The sequence below is a fragment of the Nilaparvata lugens genome, unplaced genomic scaffold (assembly GCF_014356525.2).
Source record: "Nilaparvata lugens isolate BPH unplaced genomic scaffold, ASM1435652v1 scaffold4976, whole genome shotgun sequence".
Taxonomy (NCBI): domain Eukaryota; kingdom Metazoa; phylum Arthropoda; class Insecta; order Hemiptera; family Delphacidae; genus Nilaparvata; species Nilaparvata lugens.
In genome coordinates, this window is record NW_024090931.1 from 8,103 (window position 1) to 23,614 (window position 15,512).

Below are 15,512 nucleotides of genomic sequence, written 5' to 3' on the forward strand. Positions count from 1 at the left end.
CCCATGCTGCAATTAAGGTTTGTACGGACTGAAAACGTTTGCAACGATTTGCAACAGAAATATTTATATAACTATTTTGATTTCTTCACCTCGTCATGTACCTAGTAAGAACAACTCGTTCTATGTTCTCAGACTATTGCATGACAAACCAAATGCATAACTTGAGGAAGTTTTTCTACTCGAAAATAGTTTATCACAATATTACACATGATTACCAATGTAAGACTCACCTAAAACATTTCTCCCTCTCAGTAAGTTACTGACGTGCAAGTCCATGTTTCCTATCTTGTCCACTTCAATTCTCACTTTCAGGGTTTTAGCATCTTTGGGTCGACTTATAGGGTAGTTTGCATATAGTTGTCTGGAAAATAGATTTCATAAAACATGCTCTGAAGAACATCATCTTAGAAGTTGGATTCAATGTAACTATGTGAGATCATCAAGAGCTTTAATAGAAAAGGATAAATCAGGATACGAACAAAATCACTTCAATTCAAAATCCAATATTATTTCAAAAATATATCCTTATTGGACAAGCGTCAATAGCAGTTTGATCTGGATTCTTTTTTGATCAAAATCAAATATAAAATCTAACTCCTTTTTAATTTTATACAAATTAAAATTATATCAAAACACGTATATTACCAGAGACAAATACAAGTACCATACTGTGAGTATTCAAACTTTGTATGGTATCAACCAAAAAGTGAAAATGTAAGATTCAGTTTACTATAGTGAGCAAGTTAGAGGTCTATATGGATTATCAGTTATAGATTATAGAGTTATTATTATAATTATATACCTAAAAAATTCAGTGAGTGGAATGTTTGGGTTGTTTTGCAATTTATAGTATATAGGCTTCTGCTTTATGAGAGATCAAATTACAATAAAAAATACCCAGTCAATGCTTGAATTTCCTATATTTTCTTGATGTAACCTGCTAATTATTAGAGATTAAAGTTAATAAAAATTGGCTATTTAAGGCTTGAAAATGTCCCTTATTCTATAATGTATGCTAAAAGCAGTGTATAGCCTACAACTAGTCGAAAATTTCATCCAAATTTCCTATGAGTGTCATTGAGACAAATGTAGTTCAAACCCTGATGAAGGAGTTCTCAATAAAACAATATATAGGAACTACAATCTACTGTAATCTTTCCATCAATCTTTTTTTAATGAGTAGAAGAAATTCATAAAATATATATTAATGAAAAGGTTGATGATAGAATTATGATTTTACAATCGGTAGTTCGAACCCAGGCGAAGAAGTTTTCAATAAAACAATAGAAATTACCAATCTATTGTAATCCAATATTTTTTATGAGTAGAAGATATTCATAGAATATACTCTGGTCATCTCAAAAGTAAGTTGCACTATTTTTTTATATCCGCGCAGTTGGCAGGAGACGTCTGGGGTTCGCAGTGAACTTATGTCTGGGTGTTGTGATAGCACTAAGAAGCTACCACTCACTCCTACCGCCGATTGCGAAGTACGCAGTGTTATTCGTTTTTTAACGCGAAACAATAAAAATGCAACTGAAATTCATCGTGAGTTGTGCAGTGTACGGTGAAAACTTTATGTTAAGGCCAATGGTTTCTCGTTTGCGCCAATCATTTATTGAAGGCATTTTTTATTTAATAGTGCAACTTACTTTTGATAACCCACGTGAAGCATTAATGTAAAGGTTGATGATATGTTTTTACAATGTGTGAGTTTAAATTCTAATTTCTTTTTTCAAATACAAAATTGATACATTGTTGTACCATTCTGGATTTATTGTAATTTTATGGCAAGTAATTGAATTTCAATTTGAATTTGACTAAAATCTATCTAAATAACCACTATCTAAATTCATCTCCGTTCCCTCTAGCTATAAGTTATTTGAAAGTTATGAATGATCATATAGTAGGTACTGAAATATTAAGCTTTGGAACATTCTATTGAATTTTCACTAATAAATTCTATTCTTACCGCACATAAACAAATTAAACATTCTAACAATGATTGCTTACAAGCCAATTAGAACTAAATATCCTTTTTAAAAGCATTAAAGAAGTTAATCTAAAAACAATGATGTTATAATGAAAACACAAATATAAATAGGCAAATATATCAAGGATATTATATCACTACATATCACCAAACAATTTGTCAGAAATCAAAAATTTTTAAAACATTAAATAAGGTCGTATTGGAAAATTTATGTTATAATGAAAACACAAATATGTAGACAAATATATCACAAAATAAATAATATATCACTACATCTCACCAAACACTGTGTTAGAAGTCAAAAATGATTTCATATTTACAACGTTTTGTGTTGAATGTTTCTAATTGTATTGTATTGATTCCATAAATGAATAAATAAAATAATATACGAATAAATGAATTTTATTATTATTCCGGTTTTGTCAGTAGACCCATTCAAACTGTTGATTCTCTCGCAATCATTAATTTGATATTGTGATTGTGGAATGTAATAAATAAATACTGTAATAAATTGAACGACTTACAGAGTGTCATATTCCAAACACCCTTATTCTGCATTCTCGACAGTTGCGCCATTTGAGTTTCCATTTCATAAGCTCCTTCAAGATATTTTTCAGGGAAGAATTGAGTGTAGCGGACAGAATTCAATTCGGGGTTGTATCTGGAATAGAATAAATTCAACTTATATTCAAATAGAATGGGTGATGAAATCAATGCATTCATTGATCATAATTGGAGGGAAAATGAACATTTTTTAAATTCATGTTCAAATAAGTACAGTAGTACCGTAATAATAATCTATAATTGACCGAGCGTAGTGAGGTCTAAGATTCAAGTCGACGGTTTGGCATTTCTCTTAATGTTTAAATGTTTATATGTTTTTATGTTGCGCATTTACGGCGAAACGCGGCAATAGATTTTCATAAAATTTGACAGGTATGTTCCTTTTTAAATTGCACGTCGACGTATATTCAAGGTTTCAGGAAATTTTGCATTTCAAGGATAATATAAAAGGAAAAAGGAGCCTCCTTCATACGCCAATATTACCGTAAAAAACAGATTATAGAATTATTCATCATAAATCAGCTGTCTAGTGGACTATAATACTACCCGTTCAAAAACATCGAACATCTTGAAAATGTATCTTTCCATTAAGGTTAGTAGACAGTTGACTATAATACTACCCGTTCAAAAACATCGAACATCTTGAAAATTGTATCTTTCCATCAACGTTGTAGACAGTTGCAGCCAGACCTGATAACAGCGCTCACACTCACATTCCGGGACGACACGTCACGGTACGATATAGGACAGAAAGCTCTATGTCTATTTATGATTTTTTCTAGACATTTTTAATTGATAAATTATTTATTAATTTTTGAGAAAACATAACAATAGGTCAATGTAACTCACTGAGCGGAGGTCTACTGTTCACAGAACTACTAGTATAATAAAGGAAAGAATCGGCTTATACACGTACGGGATGGGAAATTCACGATTCATCATGTCTGAACTACTGGACTGATTAACTTGAAATTCTGCATATACATCCTTAATTTACCAAGGATGATTATAGGCCTATTTTAAAATCTTTGAGATTTTATTAGGTCAATTTTTCAGTTTGTCAAGTATTTAAATAGACCCTTACGGAGCACGGGTTATATCTGCTAGTGATAAACAATCTAATAATGTAGGAATTAACATGAATAAAAGGTAATTGGATCATGAATGTTCTCTATTTGTTCAACATGGGAAATGAGCAAATGAGTGCGAAATATATTTCTCTATCAACAAAAGGTTGAGAGAATAATCATTACGGTAATTATTCATATTTTAATATCAACAGATGGAATTAAATAGAGAATGCATTTATTCTGAAATAGAATTTAGTAACCTCTTTGGAATTAATCAAAATTAATAGATCAAAAATGGAAATTGTTGTGTATACTTGTATTATTTCATTAATTCAAAAAAAGAGCATTAAAATATATTTCAGAAATTTGCTTATATTCTGCCTTTTCAATTTTGGTATACATAGATATTTGATAATATGTTGATTTTCCTTGATAATATAGGTACAGTATGGGGCGATGTCAGGATACACCACCGTCAAAGTCAGACACATCCATCCTAGCACTGAAAATCAGTCTTGTTTTGGCGGTGGCAACTTTTGTCGTTCTTGTGCTGAAAAAGAAGTGTCTTGTTTTGGCGGGGCGAGTCCGTGACTAATTTCTCTACCTGGAAAACAGTCTCTGGTTGTCGCTATCAGCTTTTGACGCTTATGTGAGTTAAGCTGACAGAATAGCTTGGAAGTAAACTGGTTTCAATTTTGGAGAAGACTGTACTTTCTTTGAAATATTCTTTTTAGAACTTAGTGTGACTGTAGAAGTGTGGACAATACTCCTGCGTGACATTGTCTCTTATCTCAACCTTATTTAGTTCTATTGCTTCCTCTCTCATTCTCTCTCTCTCTCTCTCTCTCTCTCTCTCTCTCTCTCTCTCTCTCTCTAACTCTCTCTCTTACCCGGTTGTGTGCTAATGCTCTCCTTTCTTCAAAACCCCTCAGGGTTTTGTTATTATTTCATACAATGCTTCAGACATAATTATCTACAACCTATCTTGAATTTGACTTTCCCATGCCTAGATTTGTAAATTTCTTTGTGTCAATAATATTCATTACTATCAACTCTTGCTTGTAATATTGTGAATTCCCCCATTCCACCGAGTAGGATTGTATAATATAGTTGATGTAGCATCGTACTGGAGGGTTAATGGTTGAATGTGAGAGAGGGCCGGCCGTGCAAAAAAAAACTAAAACTGCAATTCAATTAAATCCTCACTTCTTCACTTTCTCACTATAGGCCTATATCCCTCAGAACCACACTCTCTTGTGAAATACACAATCCCCTACACTGAAATAATTTTACTCCTTCAAGTTATGTGCTCCCAACTTGATAATACCGCCCGTTGTTCTCTCAATAATATTTGTTGAACGAGCGTTAGCAAGTTCTTACTTTTTACTCAAGTTCAAAGTTGTTGCCAGTCTGTGGGTTTGCTTGTTTGTTTGAATGCACTACAATAACTTTAGAAAGAGTTGATCGATCAGCTTCAAATTTTGAACACGCACTCTTCGAACCTTTTTACAGGTCAAGTTCGTTGAACAACAAAATATTTTACTCACTTCTTCGTCCTTTTTCAGGATATAAAAGTAACATTGAAAGTACTGCATGAGACAAAATAACTTGCTCCTGTGTGTCTGCCTGACTATTATCCTTCAGTAGCATACGCGTAATATTAATGATACAAATTGTGATGGCAGTTGCTATGTCGTTGGTATTATTGATTTAACAAAATTTGAATTCTGATTCTGAATCATTTAACCATACGGAGAAACCTATGAAGTCCTATGGATTCACGTAGGCCTACAGCGTAATATTAATAGGAAAACAGCTTAATGTTCCTTTTCCAAAGATAATATAACAGTGGGCTCCACTGGGATTTTATTCAAATTGAAAAAAATTCTATAGGTAGCTTCAAAATAATTTTGGTCTGCCATCTTCGTTCCGCCACATTGAATCAAAAATTTTCTATGGGAAGGTTTTAATACAAGATTCGAATAATAAAGAATTTCAAGAGACAATGAATGGTGGAAATCGCTCATAAATATATCAAACCGTTTCAAAGATATTCACATTTTAGTGTTGAAGTTTTTGGATATCTGTGATACAGAAATATTGCTCGCCTAGAACAGGATAGATTATTCATCACATATTCTTATCATTATCGTTCCCTAGCAACCTATTTTAAGCGTTTATATAGTAGCTGCTGAGAGAGATTTATGTGATAGATATACCTGAATAATACTATTAAATACTATATTCGACTAAACAACGAGTGACCCAAATGAAGCGATTCAAATATAAAAAAAAGAAAAATGGGAATGCGAAAAATATTATAATATTTGGAACTCCATAACTTATCATTTAATTAAGAGACATTTATAGGATTAATAATTTATTGAAAAACACTAATAATTTAGCAATATTGCACTAATAGTTTTAATTTTAGATGACTCTCTCCTGGATTATTGAGTTATGTGTTGGATATTCCTCAGTGATTGCTGCATCATCTGAGAAAACTCCGTAAAAGTGATCTCTGTTCGAAATTAACAGAATGCTCAAGTATAGACATTTAGAAGAAAACAAACATTTCATTTAATGTTCATTGAAATCGACCACATCAGTATTATTTACACGTGAATTACCGGTAGTGTATTGTTAATGTATTAAGATTTGAGAAGATAATATGAGCATCTTATTGGTTTTTCTCTCAATGATTGAAATGAATGGCTTAATTGCTTTTATATAATCATGAAAATATCACAGTTTATTACATTCCAGTACAATTATCTTGTTTCACAATCCATTTCTAAGTAGAGCTCATAAGTATCGTAATCTTGCCATACAATTACCAAGTTGATTTCATTCAACTTCAGTGGTGCCATTTCACCAAACTGCTAAAGGGGGGGGGTAAAAACCAAGGGGTATTGGGGGGGGGAGGAATATACCCCCAAAGGATAGAGGGACCTGGGTTTTTCCCCATAAATGTTACATTAGAAGATGTTATTATATGCTTCATTTTTTCCAATTTTATACAAATGTGGTTGAAGTATCAATACAAACATATACATTATTAGTTATTGAATTCAATCATGGAATATTTATTAGAAATATGGGTCTACAGAGAGGCCCTAGAGTAGGAATACACTGAAACAGATTTCTTAAAAATCATGGAAAAAGATAATTTTTCTTTTACAATGACAATTTCAACAATTTCATTGTGGATCATATTCTAATTGGAAAATAACTTCCAGTTAGAAAGCTAAAGATACATCAAGCTGTTTCCTTAATTCTCAACAACCCTTTACATACATTTTTGATTGTCTGATTGTGCCCTTTCTTTTGCTTTCACTGTGACATCTTGCAACTTGTTAATTCTCACATTGAAATTTATTCAATAACTCACTTATTGTGCTCTGATCAATAAGTGTACCCATTCTGTATTCAAATTATACCACAGAGAAAAATATATTATTTATTACTCTCTACCCATACTTTCAAGGCAATTTTGCTACATTGTTGATACTGTAGAAGGAATTATACTACTGCTGATAAAGAAAAGTATTAAATCATTATGAGACTCTGAGGATTCGTGTAGATAGACCCGCATTTTCATTATTTATCTGATCCTTGAGGGGGGCCTAGGCCCCCTAGGCAGCTGATTATAAGTAAAAATTAATATTGATATTTTCATAATACAGTACACCTGAAGAATTGGCAAAGTTTATGGTAAGGGGTGAGGAGGTACTCAGCTCTTCCAACTAACATCGGATTAGTTTTGTGCAGTCTACTATAACAGACGTTCCCATATGGATGTTACTATAGACGTATTTATCATCGTATTCAATTTCTGTTTGTTAGTTTGTTTGTATGTCTGATGGAAATCGAAAACGGCTCTAACGATTTTGATTAAGTTTGAAATATAGAGTTTGTGATACGAGAATCATCATTTGGATTAGGACTCATGTTTAGGATAACTCACTGAGGGAACTTAAAAATGATTAGGTACGGTAATAATATTCATCAACCGAGTAGCAGCTGACTGAGAGAGTTTTCCGTCGTCAGTTAAAAACAGTTGATCAAGAGAGTTTTTCATCGTCAGTTGAAAACAGCTGATCGAAAGAGTTTGCCATTGTCAGTTGAAAACGAGACAGATGTGTTGAGTCACCAAGTTTGTTGACGTCATTTTTTTGAAGTTATTGCATGATTCGAGAAAATGGTGCAGAGAGCAGCCGAGTGACAGCAACGCAACGCAAATTTGAATTTAAAACATAATGATTGCGGTAATATTAATCAGGTAAATGCTAAAGTAGTCAGTTTTAATATACCTGAGTAATTGAATTATAGCAATTCATTCACTTCTAAATTTCCATCTCTATGTCTTTGTACTTTCAACTCTGTTTCTTTGATATTGTTATCTTCATAGACGTGAAGTAGATAGATAAGGGTGGGTGTCTTCCATGAGTAAAATGAAATGTCTATTTCCGACTTCTGCAGTTGAATACTTGTAGCTAGTAGTTCTGTGAACAGTAGACCTCGTACAGCATTTATAAACAGATCTCATTGTCAATATGTCACTTCAATTAGCCCTTCGGACATCGGAAAAACATCCAATGACTGATTGGCGTGTATTGACGATGACAATATTACCTGTTATAAATAAAACCGAGAGCATTGCCAAGCTGTAATCATCAAAAGCTAATTTACAAACATGCCAACATACATATACAGACAAAAGCAAATCCCGTCGTTGAAACGTAGAAAAATCAATCATCAAAATATTATCATGAAAAAATAACATTTTCCCGCTATTTTGGGAAATGATAACTGTATATCTTCCAGTATTGAAAATGACATTCAAAATGAAAAACAATACTGAATAATTTTATTATATTCAAAATTCTCAATGTTCGAGTAATTAACCCTCCAGTAGGCCTAGACTACATTCAACACAGTAGAACCTATATAATTTGTAGCTTACGGGACCAAGCATTTAATACGAATTTTGGAGGGTGACGAATTATATATCAAGCTCTGCAATATCGAGGCTGATAAAACAAAATACGAGAAAATTATATCATTGATACTGATCCCATCTTTGCCCATAATTAATTCATAATATAGCCTCTATGAATGAATATTAGAAAATATTGTTAAATATTAATTTGACATACTTGTAAAAGATTTCAGAGATCAATACAACTGTTCAAGAGCGAGTTCTTCAACCAAGGGTGTCTCTAGTTATATTATTATATGTGAATCCATAGAACTTTAAAGTTCACTCCGTATGGGTAAATAATTAACAATCAGAATTCAAAATCCCTAAACTAATAATACCAATTACTATTACGTTAAAGGTATTGCTATCACAAGTTGTATTATCTAATACATATAGGCTATGTTGGAAACAAACAATACCTAGACAGGCAGACAGACATTAACGAAAGCGAGTTGATGTAAAATTTGTATATTAATCAGCTGAATTCGGGGCATTAAGGACAGTATATGTGATTATTCTTAAATAGCATTAGCTGTTATGAATAAATGGGTAAATTGTGGTAATTGCATGCAATTAATATTCCAGCTTACTAATGATAAATCACAACACCCTTTTTTCCAATTCACTTCATCAGTTGATGTGATTTTCGGTCTCCTCATCACTGGAGTTATTAGTTACTGTAGCATAATTTTCGATGAACTCATTACTGGAGTTATCAGTTACTATGGCATATTAGTGTATTTATCTTTATGGGAATACTAATTACAGTGTTTTTGATGACAAAACTACGAATTATAGAGAAGTTTCAGTGTACTCACTAATCTTGACAATTGACCTATTAAGTGAAGTTATTTTTGTTTTGTGTCAAGAAATTTACTAATAGTTCTATTATTTAAGCTCCAAATAACTGCAGAAAAGAGAGACAACTGCACAAAATAGGAATGATATATAGGACTTATAAAATATATATAGGACTGATAAATAGGAATTATACAGTTACAAGATAAGTCATCGACTGATATTACTACGAAGAGGGATAGAAAAGAGTGATAGGTTTCAGAAATAAATTGTCAATGGTCTTGTTAAGAATAGCCTACATGTGGGGATTCATCAGAACAATACCATTGTTTGAAAACCAGTCAGCTCTGCGTAGTACAGTCCGTCCAAGAAGTATAACCTGACTGTCTTGTTTTTGAAGTGTCAGAGATTTGATGTGTCTGACTTTGTCGTTTCTGTACGGATGTAAAAGTGTCCGGTTTTGGCGCCTAAGGCCAGTTCACACGGCAGAGACCTCGCTCCTGGAATATCATATTATGGAAGATCATATTTCATATTTTGCAGCTCTCCTGTACTTTCACAGGATCTTACGAATAAGCCGACAGATCTAACAACTCCGCCGACGTTTGCTCAAAGTATATGACTCATCACTTTTTCTCAAAGTCTAACTTCCTTAAAATATAGATAGAAGATTTCTGATTTCGGATTTGGATTCAGCGACCCCAAATTCTTTAAAGCGTAAGTCCCATTTCAAAAATACCCGAAAACAAGGGAGTTATAGCTGTTTTTAATATAGCTTTCCATTATCATATGATTATATAGTACATACTAAGATAATAATACTCCTGCCTCACAAAGGGGCAGGCAAAGGTTTTAAGAAGTTTTTGAACACCTGAGAAGTTTATACATAAACATTTTTAATTTTTAAAAGTTCTAGTTTTCCAAAAAGTATTGAACTATGAAAAGATGAATCCAAATATGAAATCATAAATCATCTCCACTCATCACCCAATAAAATAGGAGGAAAAGGAATGTTGTACAGTAAAATTCACTGAATTTCAATTGTCATTCAACAATCCAATTTATCAGTTTCAAATTGTTAAATATCACTTTAAATTCCCAGCAATTATTGACTATTTCTTTTTACAATCAGAAAAATCTATTATGAACATACAGTATAAACATTGTGCTGATCTGAATCGATCTATGGTAATAATAGGAATTGAAAGAATAGAAAATGTCATGGCATTCCAAGTAGTGATGTCTGTGTATTAGAACTGCTGAGTTGATAATGCATACTGAAAAAAAGCCATGAATAGCTCAGACCAACCTGGCCTGTGATGAACCTGTATAAACAATTCATAGAATTCTTAGAATTCATAGGAACGGTAAAAAAATCAATTTTACGAAAATCGATGTACATGTAACTGGATTTAGAAGATCAATACGATAATGTTCTCTATCACAATTTAATCATAGAAATGTTTAAGTGAGAACGTTGGGCGCAAACCTTCTGCCATGAGGAGACAAATGAATTTATGAAAAGCTTGAAAGCTTGAATAGTGATCTGATATTTGTTACACGTTTTATTCTAAGACATAATATGTCTTAGACTAATTTTTAATGTTTCTTCAATCGGCAGGAAAACTTTGGTTTTTCAAAGTTATCTTACTCCCTTATTTTGGGGTATTTTCAGAATCAAGATAAATAACCTACCAAATTTCCTACACGATTACAGTGTAAGTTGTATTATAATAGCTACAGTACTTACGTACTGTATAGTACAGTACCTGTTCGTTTTTACCGTATAATTATATGATAATAGAAAGCTTTATTAAAAAAGCCATAACTTCCTTGTTTTCGGATATTTTCGAAAACAGGACTTACGCTTTAAAGAATTTGGGGTCGCTGAATCCAAATCCGAAATCAGAAATCTTCTATCTATATTTTTAAGGAAGTTGGACTTTGAGAAAAAGTGATGAGTCATATACTTTGAGCAAACGTCGGCATAGTTGTTAGATCTTGCCTCTGCTTGCCTCGAGGGGAAAAGACGTGACAAAACGAGGTTCCTGGATAGGAGTCACCATGTGAAAGACACGATTTGACTCAATGTACTTCGACAAAAAAACGTGAACACTGTTCAGTGTTCAAGTTGCACGTCTCCTATCGTGTGAAGAGGCCTAACGCACACGCCAATTCGAGACTCTTTCAAAACAGTCTTTCCCTGTCGCTGGCGTACGGTGTCGATGGATGAGATAGTCGCTGTCCACTCCTGTCAGGTTCTCGGTGTGTCGGAGGACTAAGGTGGCGCGTACCCGTAATATATACCAGAACATACCAACAAAAGTGTATACTACTCAATCTTCTCAGATTAAGATGGATTCAGTGATGATGAATAGTCGCTACTTAACTCAGTAATAATTTTTAATAATAGAATAGAATAGAATATTTTATTTATTCAACACAGCAAAACAAAAAACATAATGCAGTTGAACATCGTCACTAAAATCTAACATTAATACACATCATTATTAATCCATTAGTATTTGAATAAATGCAATTTCTCAGTAATTTTGATTCAAATTTCAGTTCAATTCCAATGGAAATAAAATAACTTACAGGAAAATTCAAAGCACCCACTGTTCCCTCTGTTGCCAATATTTGCTGTGTGCAGAAGTATTCAGAGAATTGATAATCTATTATTAATGTCATTTAATTGGCATTGATTATTTTAAGATTCCCTTCAAACAAACAGCATTCCTTATAAATAGCACAAAAGCTTTCCATTCAAACATTGCTTCCAGCTTAGAGTAAATTTTACTATGCCACTATAGTGGTCAGCTCTTTTCAATGGTCCACTTAGCATACATAATGGAAGATGCATATTACCATAGAGAAACAATAGCGTAAGTAGATATCCCATGGTATAGGGCGTTTATGTCGCAACTTTTACTGTTATCTCAAGCCGATTACTGCCGATTATTGTCGATTTTTACTGTTTTGTTGGTGTGAGAGTGTATGAACAGCACAGAGACTACGAGCGTCACACAGCTTCACGGGAAAGAACTACTTGGACTATCGGCTTGAGATAACAGTAAAAGTTGCGACATAAACGTCCCATACCATGGGATATCTACTTACGCTATTATTTCTCTATGATATTACATTCTCTCCTCATTCTAGCAGTTTAAAGTAAATCTCACTATAGCTCTATTATTTATCTCATTATTACTTATTTAGCCAATCTTTATTTCGCTTCATGTTTTGTCCTCTAAAGCAAAACAATAATGTTAAAATAAGTTGTTTTTCAAAGTGGATTTCATAAGATTTTTTATTTTGTATTTCAGCCGGTACAGGTTTTGTAATAATATTATGTTTTGCGAAATAAATTAATTTTTGAATTGAATTTTAATTTACCTTATACCTTATACGCGGGTTTTTACAGCCTTCCCGGCCGTTTTCTCGAACTCAACACGCCATCTGCCTCTATCTCTCCATACGTCTTGTGGATGCCCCTGCTCATCATGGCCTCTTCTATGTTTTGCTGCTAAACCGTTCGTGGTCGTCTCATTTCCTCCTCTCAGCCGGAATCCACTCATATACCTTCTTTGGTATGCAACTGGGGTCATTCTTCTGAGATGTTCGTACCACTGGAGTTGTTTTTCCTCCACCTCATCCACCACTGACCTGTCCCATTTCATTTTCTCACCCTATCTCTCAAGGTCAGCTGGCAACATCTTCTCCAGTAATTCATCTCCATAGCCATAATCTTTGTTCCAGTCTCTTGGTTAATGTCCATACTTCCGCCCCATAAGTTACACAGCTCATCACAATTGTTTTGAAAACTGTTTCTTTACTCTTCCAGATATATCATCCGTCCAAAGTATGGATGTAGCTTCCTGGTCAAAACTCTCCCCTTTGCAATCCTGAAATGGAGGTGTGGTCACGCAAGTGTAGAAGTATGGGTGTACTACTGAATGAAGAAATTTTAATTTGAAATTGAAAATATTTCCCTTCTTCCTTCAATTTTTTCATGTAGCCTATCGATATGAATAATATAAATAATTTGATAAATGAATTCCGTTAACTTACTTGAATTTGGTGACTTCTGATACTGTCCAACCCCTCTCGAAAACATCAGTTAGTTTCATTTATAGTTCAAATTCCGGCCTCCTCGTTTCTGTATCACTTCTTTGGCGAAAAAGGATCAAATGGAGCTATGTTTAGCTCAGGCAGGCCTGGAAATTTAAAAATAGTTTCAAAATTGAATAAACATTTTTATAAAAACAGATTAACCAAACCTTTTTTACAGATTATTATAGAATTATAAGTACCATACCATTATTTTTTGAGGACACAACCGGTTTTAGCCAATCATGCCATTATCAAAGGTTCAAATAAATTATTATTAGGAAGTAACTAAATATTTTTATCCTTCATATCCATAGTTGCTAGCGCGACCATGTAACTTCATTAATTTTAAAATATTATTAATGAATGAACTTACTACATTACCTATTGTTACATTTTTCAGAGACAAATTTGGACAATTGATTTGTCTCACGTATCAATGACACAAGTGAAGAAAATATTGTAACCGAGAACTAAAATCATGAATGAGTTGTTGTAAAAATCCTTGGGTCGGATTAGTAGGTACTGATTTCTGTAGAGTAGTCTACTCCTGTAGCCTCTAGCCTACTTGACTCATTAAATCATCAATTTAATATTTAAATTACTGTATTAAATAATACTGATTGCCAGCTTTTTGGTAAAACAGTTTTGTGCTATTCTATGACAAAAAATGTTTCAGAAATGTTGTCGTATAGATTTAATTTTTTTGAAAAAAATGTTGGACATTAGAGAAATTTCACAATATCAACTAGTTTTCAACCCTTTTTATATTTTTATGACATTACTTGTTGGAACGTGAAGTGACAAGAAGATAATTTGAAAAGGATACTAGTTGTTTCATTTCACAAAATAGTGAGTAGCCGTAAAATATAGCCTACCATATAGATAATGTATAATATATTACGAAAATATTACATAGGGTATAGAGAATACCTACTCGTATGTATATGCACAGAATACAGCATTATAGTAAAATCACTTTACTTGTATGGGCTACTTTATTAAAATTAATAAAAACATGAATTAAATCTAAAACATGTATTATTTTTTTATTTTAAACCTTGAAACTGTTTTAAAGTTGTAAAATGCTTTAAATAAAAAGAGTAGGTACTAGATATTTTATATTGTTTTTATTACCTTTATAGTAGTTTTCTTTGGTACATGAACTAAACAGTACTTACCATAGGAAATTAAAACTTTCTTTCTGCAACTACTCAACCAGAAAATTTTGAAATTCTCTTCTTACCTGTTTTAAACCATGGCCTAACATCATTCAGCGCTTTTTTAATGCAGTTATCAAATTCCTTTGAGTACATTTTACATGATGAAAAGCGGCTAGCTGAAAAAAATAAAAATTATACATTAATGATTGGAATACATATTAATTAGTATTATTATTAGTTATTTTGTATTGCTCACTCTTGGTACAATAAGTGATATATGTAGAGGAGTTTCTATTACTTCTCCTTTTTCCTTCTTTTATATTTTATTACGGTATACTTGATATCTCGTATGTGAATATTAATTGATCTCTTTCATTGTATCTGAATAGTCGATTTTTATCTACAACTTATTTTGTTTTATTGCAATTTCTAGCTATGAAGCTGAGCTTATTAGTTTTATAAATGGATATTAATTAACTTGAAATAGCTGACAGTTTTCCCATAAATCCTCGTTGTATAAGTTGAATACAACAAAATGACCGATCACAGATTTCCTTTCACGTCAGTAGGGAAGGATATATCAAAGAGTAGTAACTTTATTATATTCCATATACAATTCGTCAAGGATGTATAGATTATGGTCTCTTGGTCCACATCATGTCGGTGTTTGAAACAACAATATAATGTGAGGATGTACTTGGATAAATAATAAATGTTATTGGGCTAGTAAGTAGCAATAATCTTCATGAATGATGTGCAGATTTCAGAGAAGGTCGAATAACTTGACGGTAACATTTAGCAATGACTGGGCTCTATAAAAGATTCAAGTG

The 15,512-nt window shown here is 32.7% G+C and overlaps 1 protein-coding gene across 1 annotated transcript; it reads right to left on the reverse strand.

The window, feature by feature from the left end:
- Nucleotides 1-201: 201 nt before the first annotated feature.
- Nucleotides 202-15,267, reverse strand: LOC120355846. Its single transcript, XM_039444575.1, is given in 5 exon segments — nt 202-323; nt 13,559-13,591; nt 13,594-13,626; nt 14,766-14,858; nt 15,161-15,267. Coding segments are annotated over 5 exon segments (306 nt in total). The 5' UTR covers nt 15,186-15,267.
- Nucleotides 15,268-15,512: the final 245 nt, after the last annotated feature.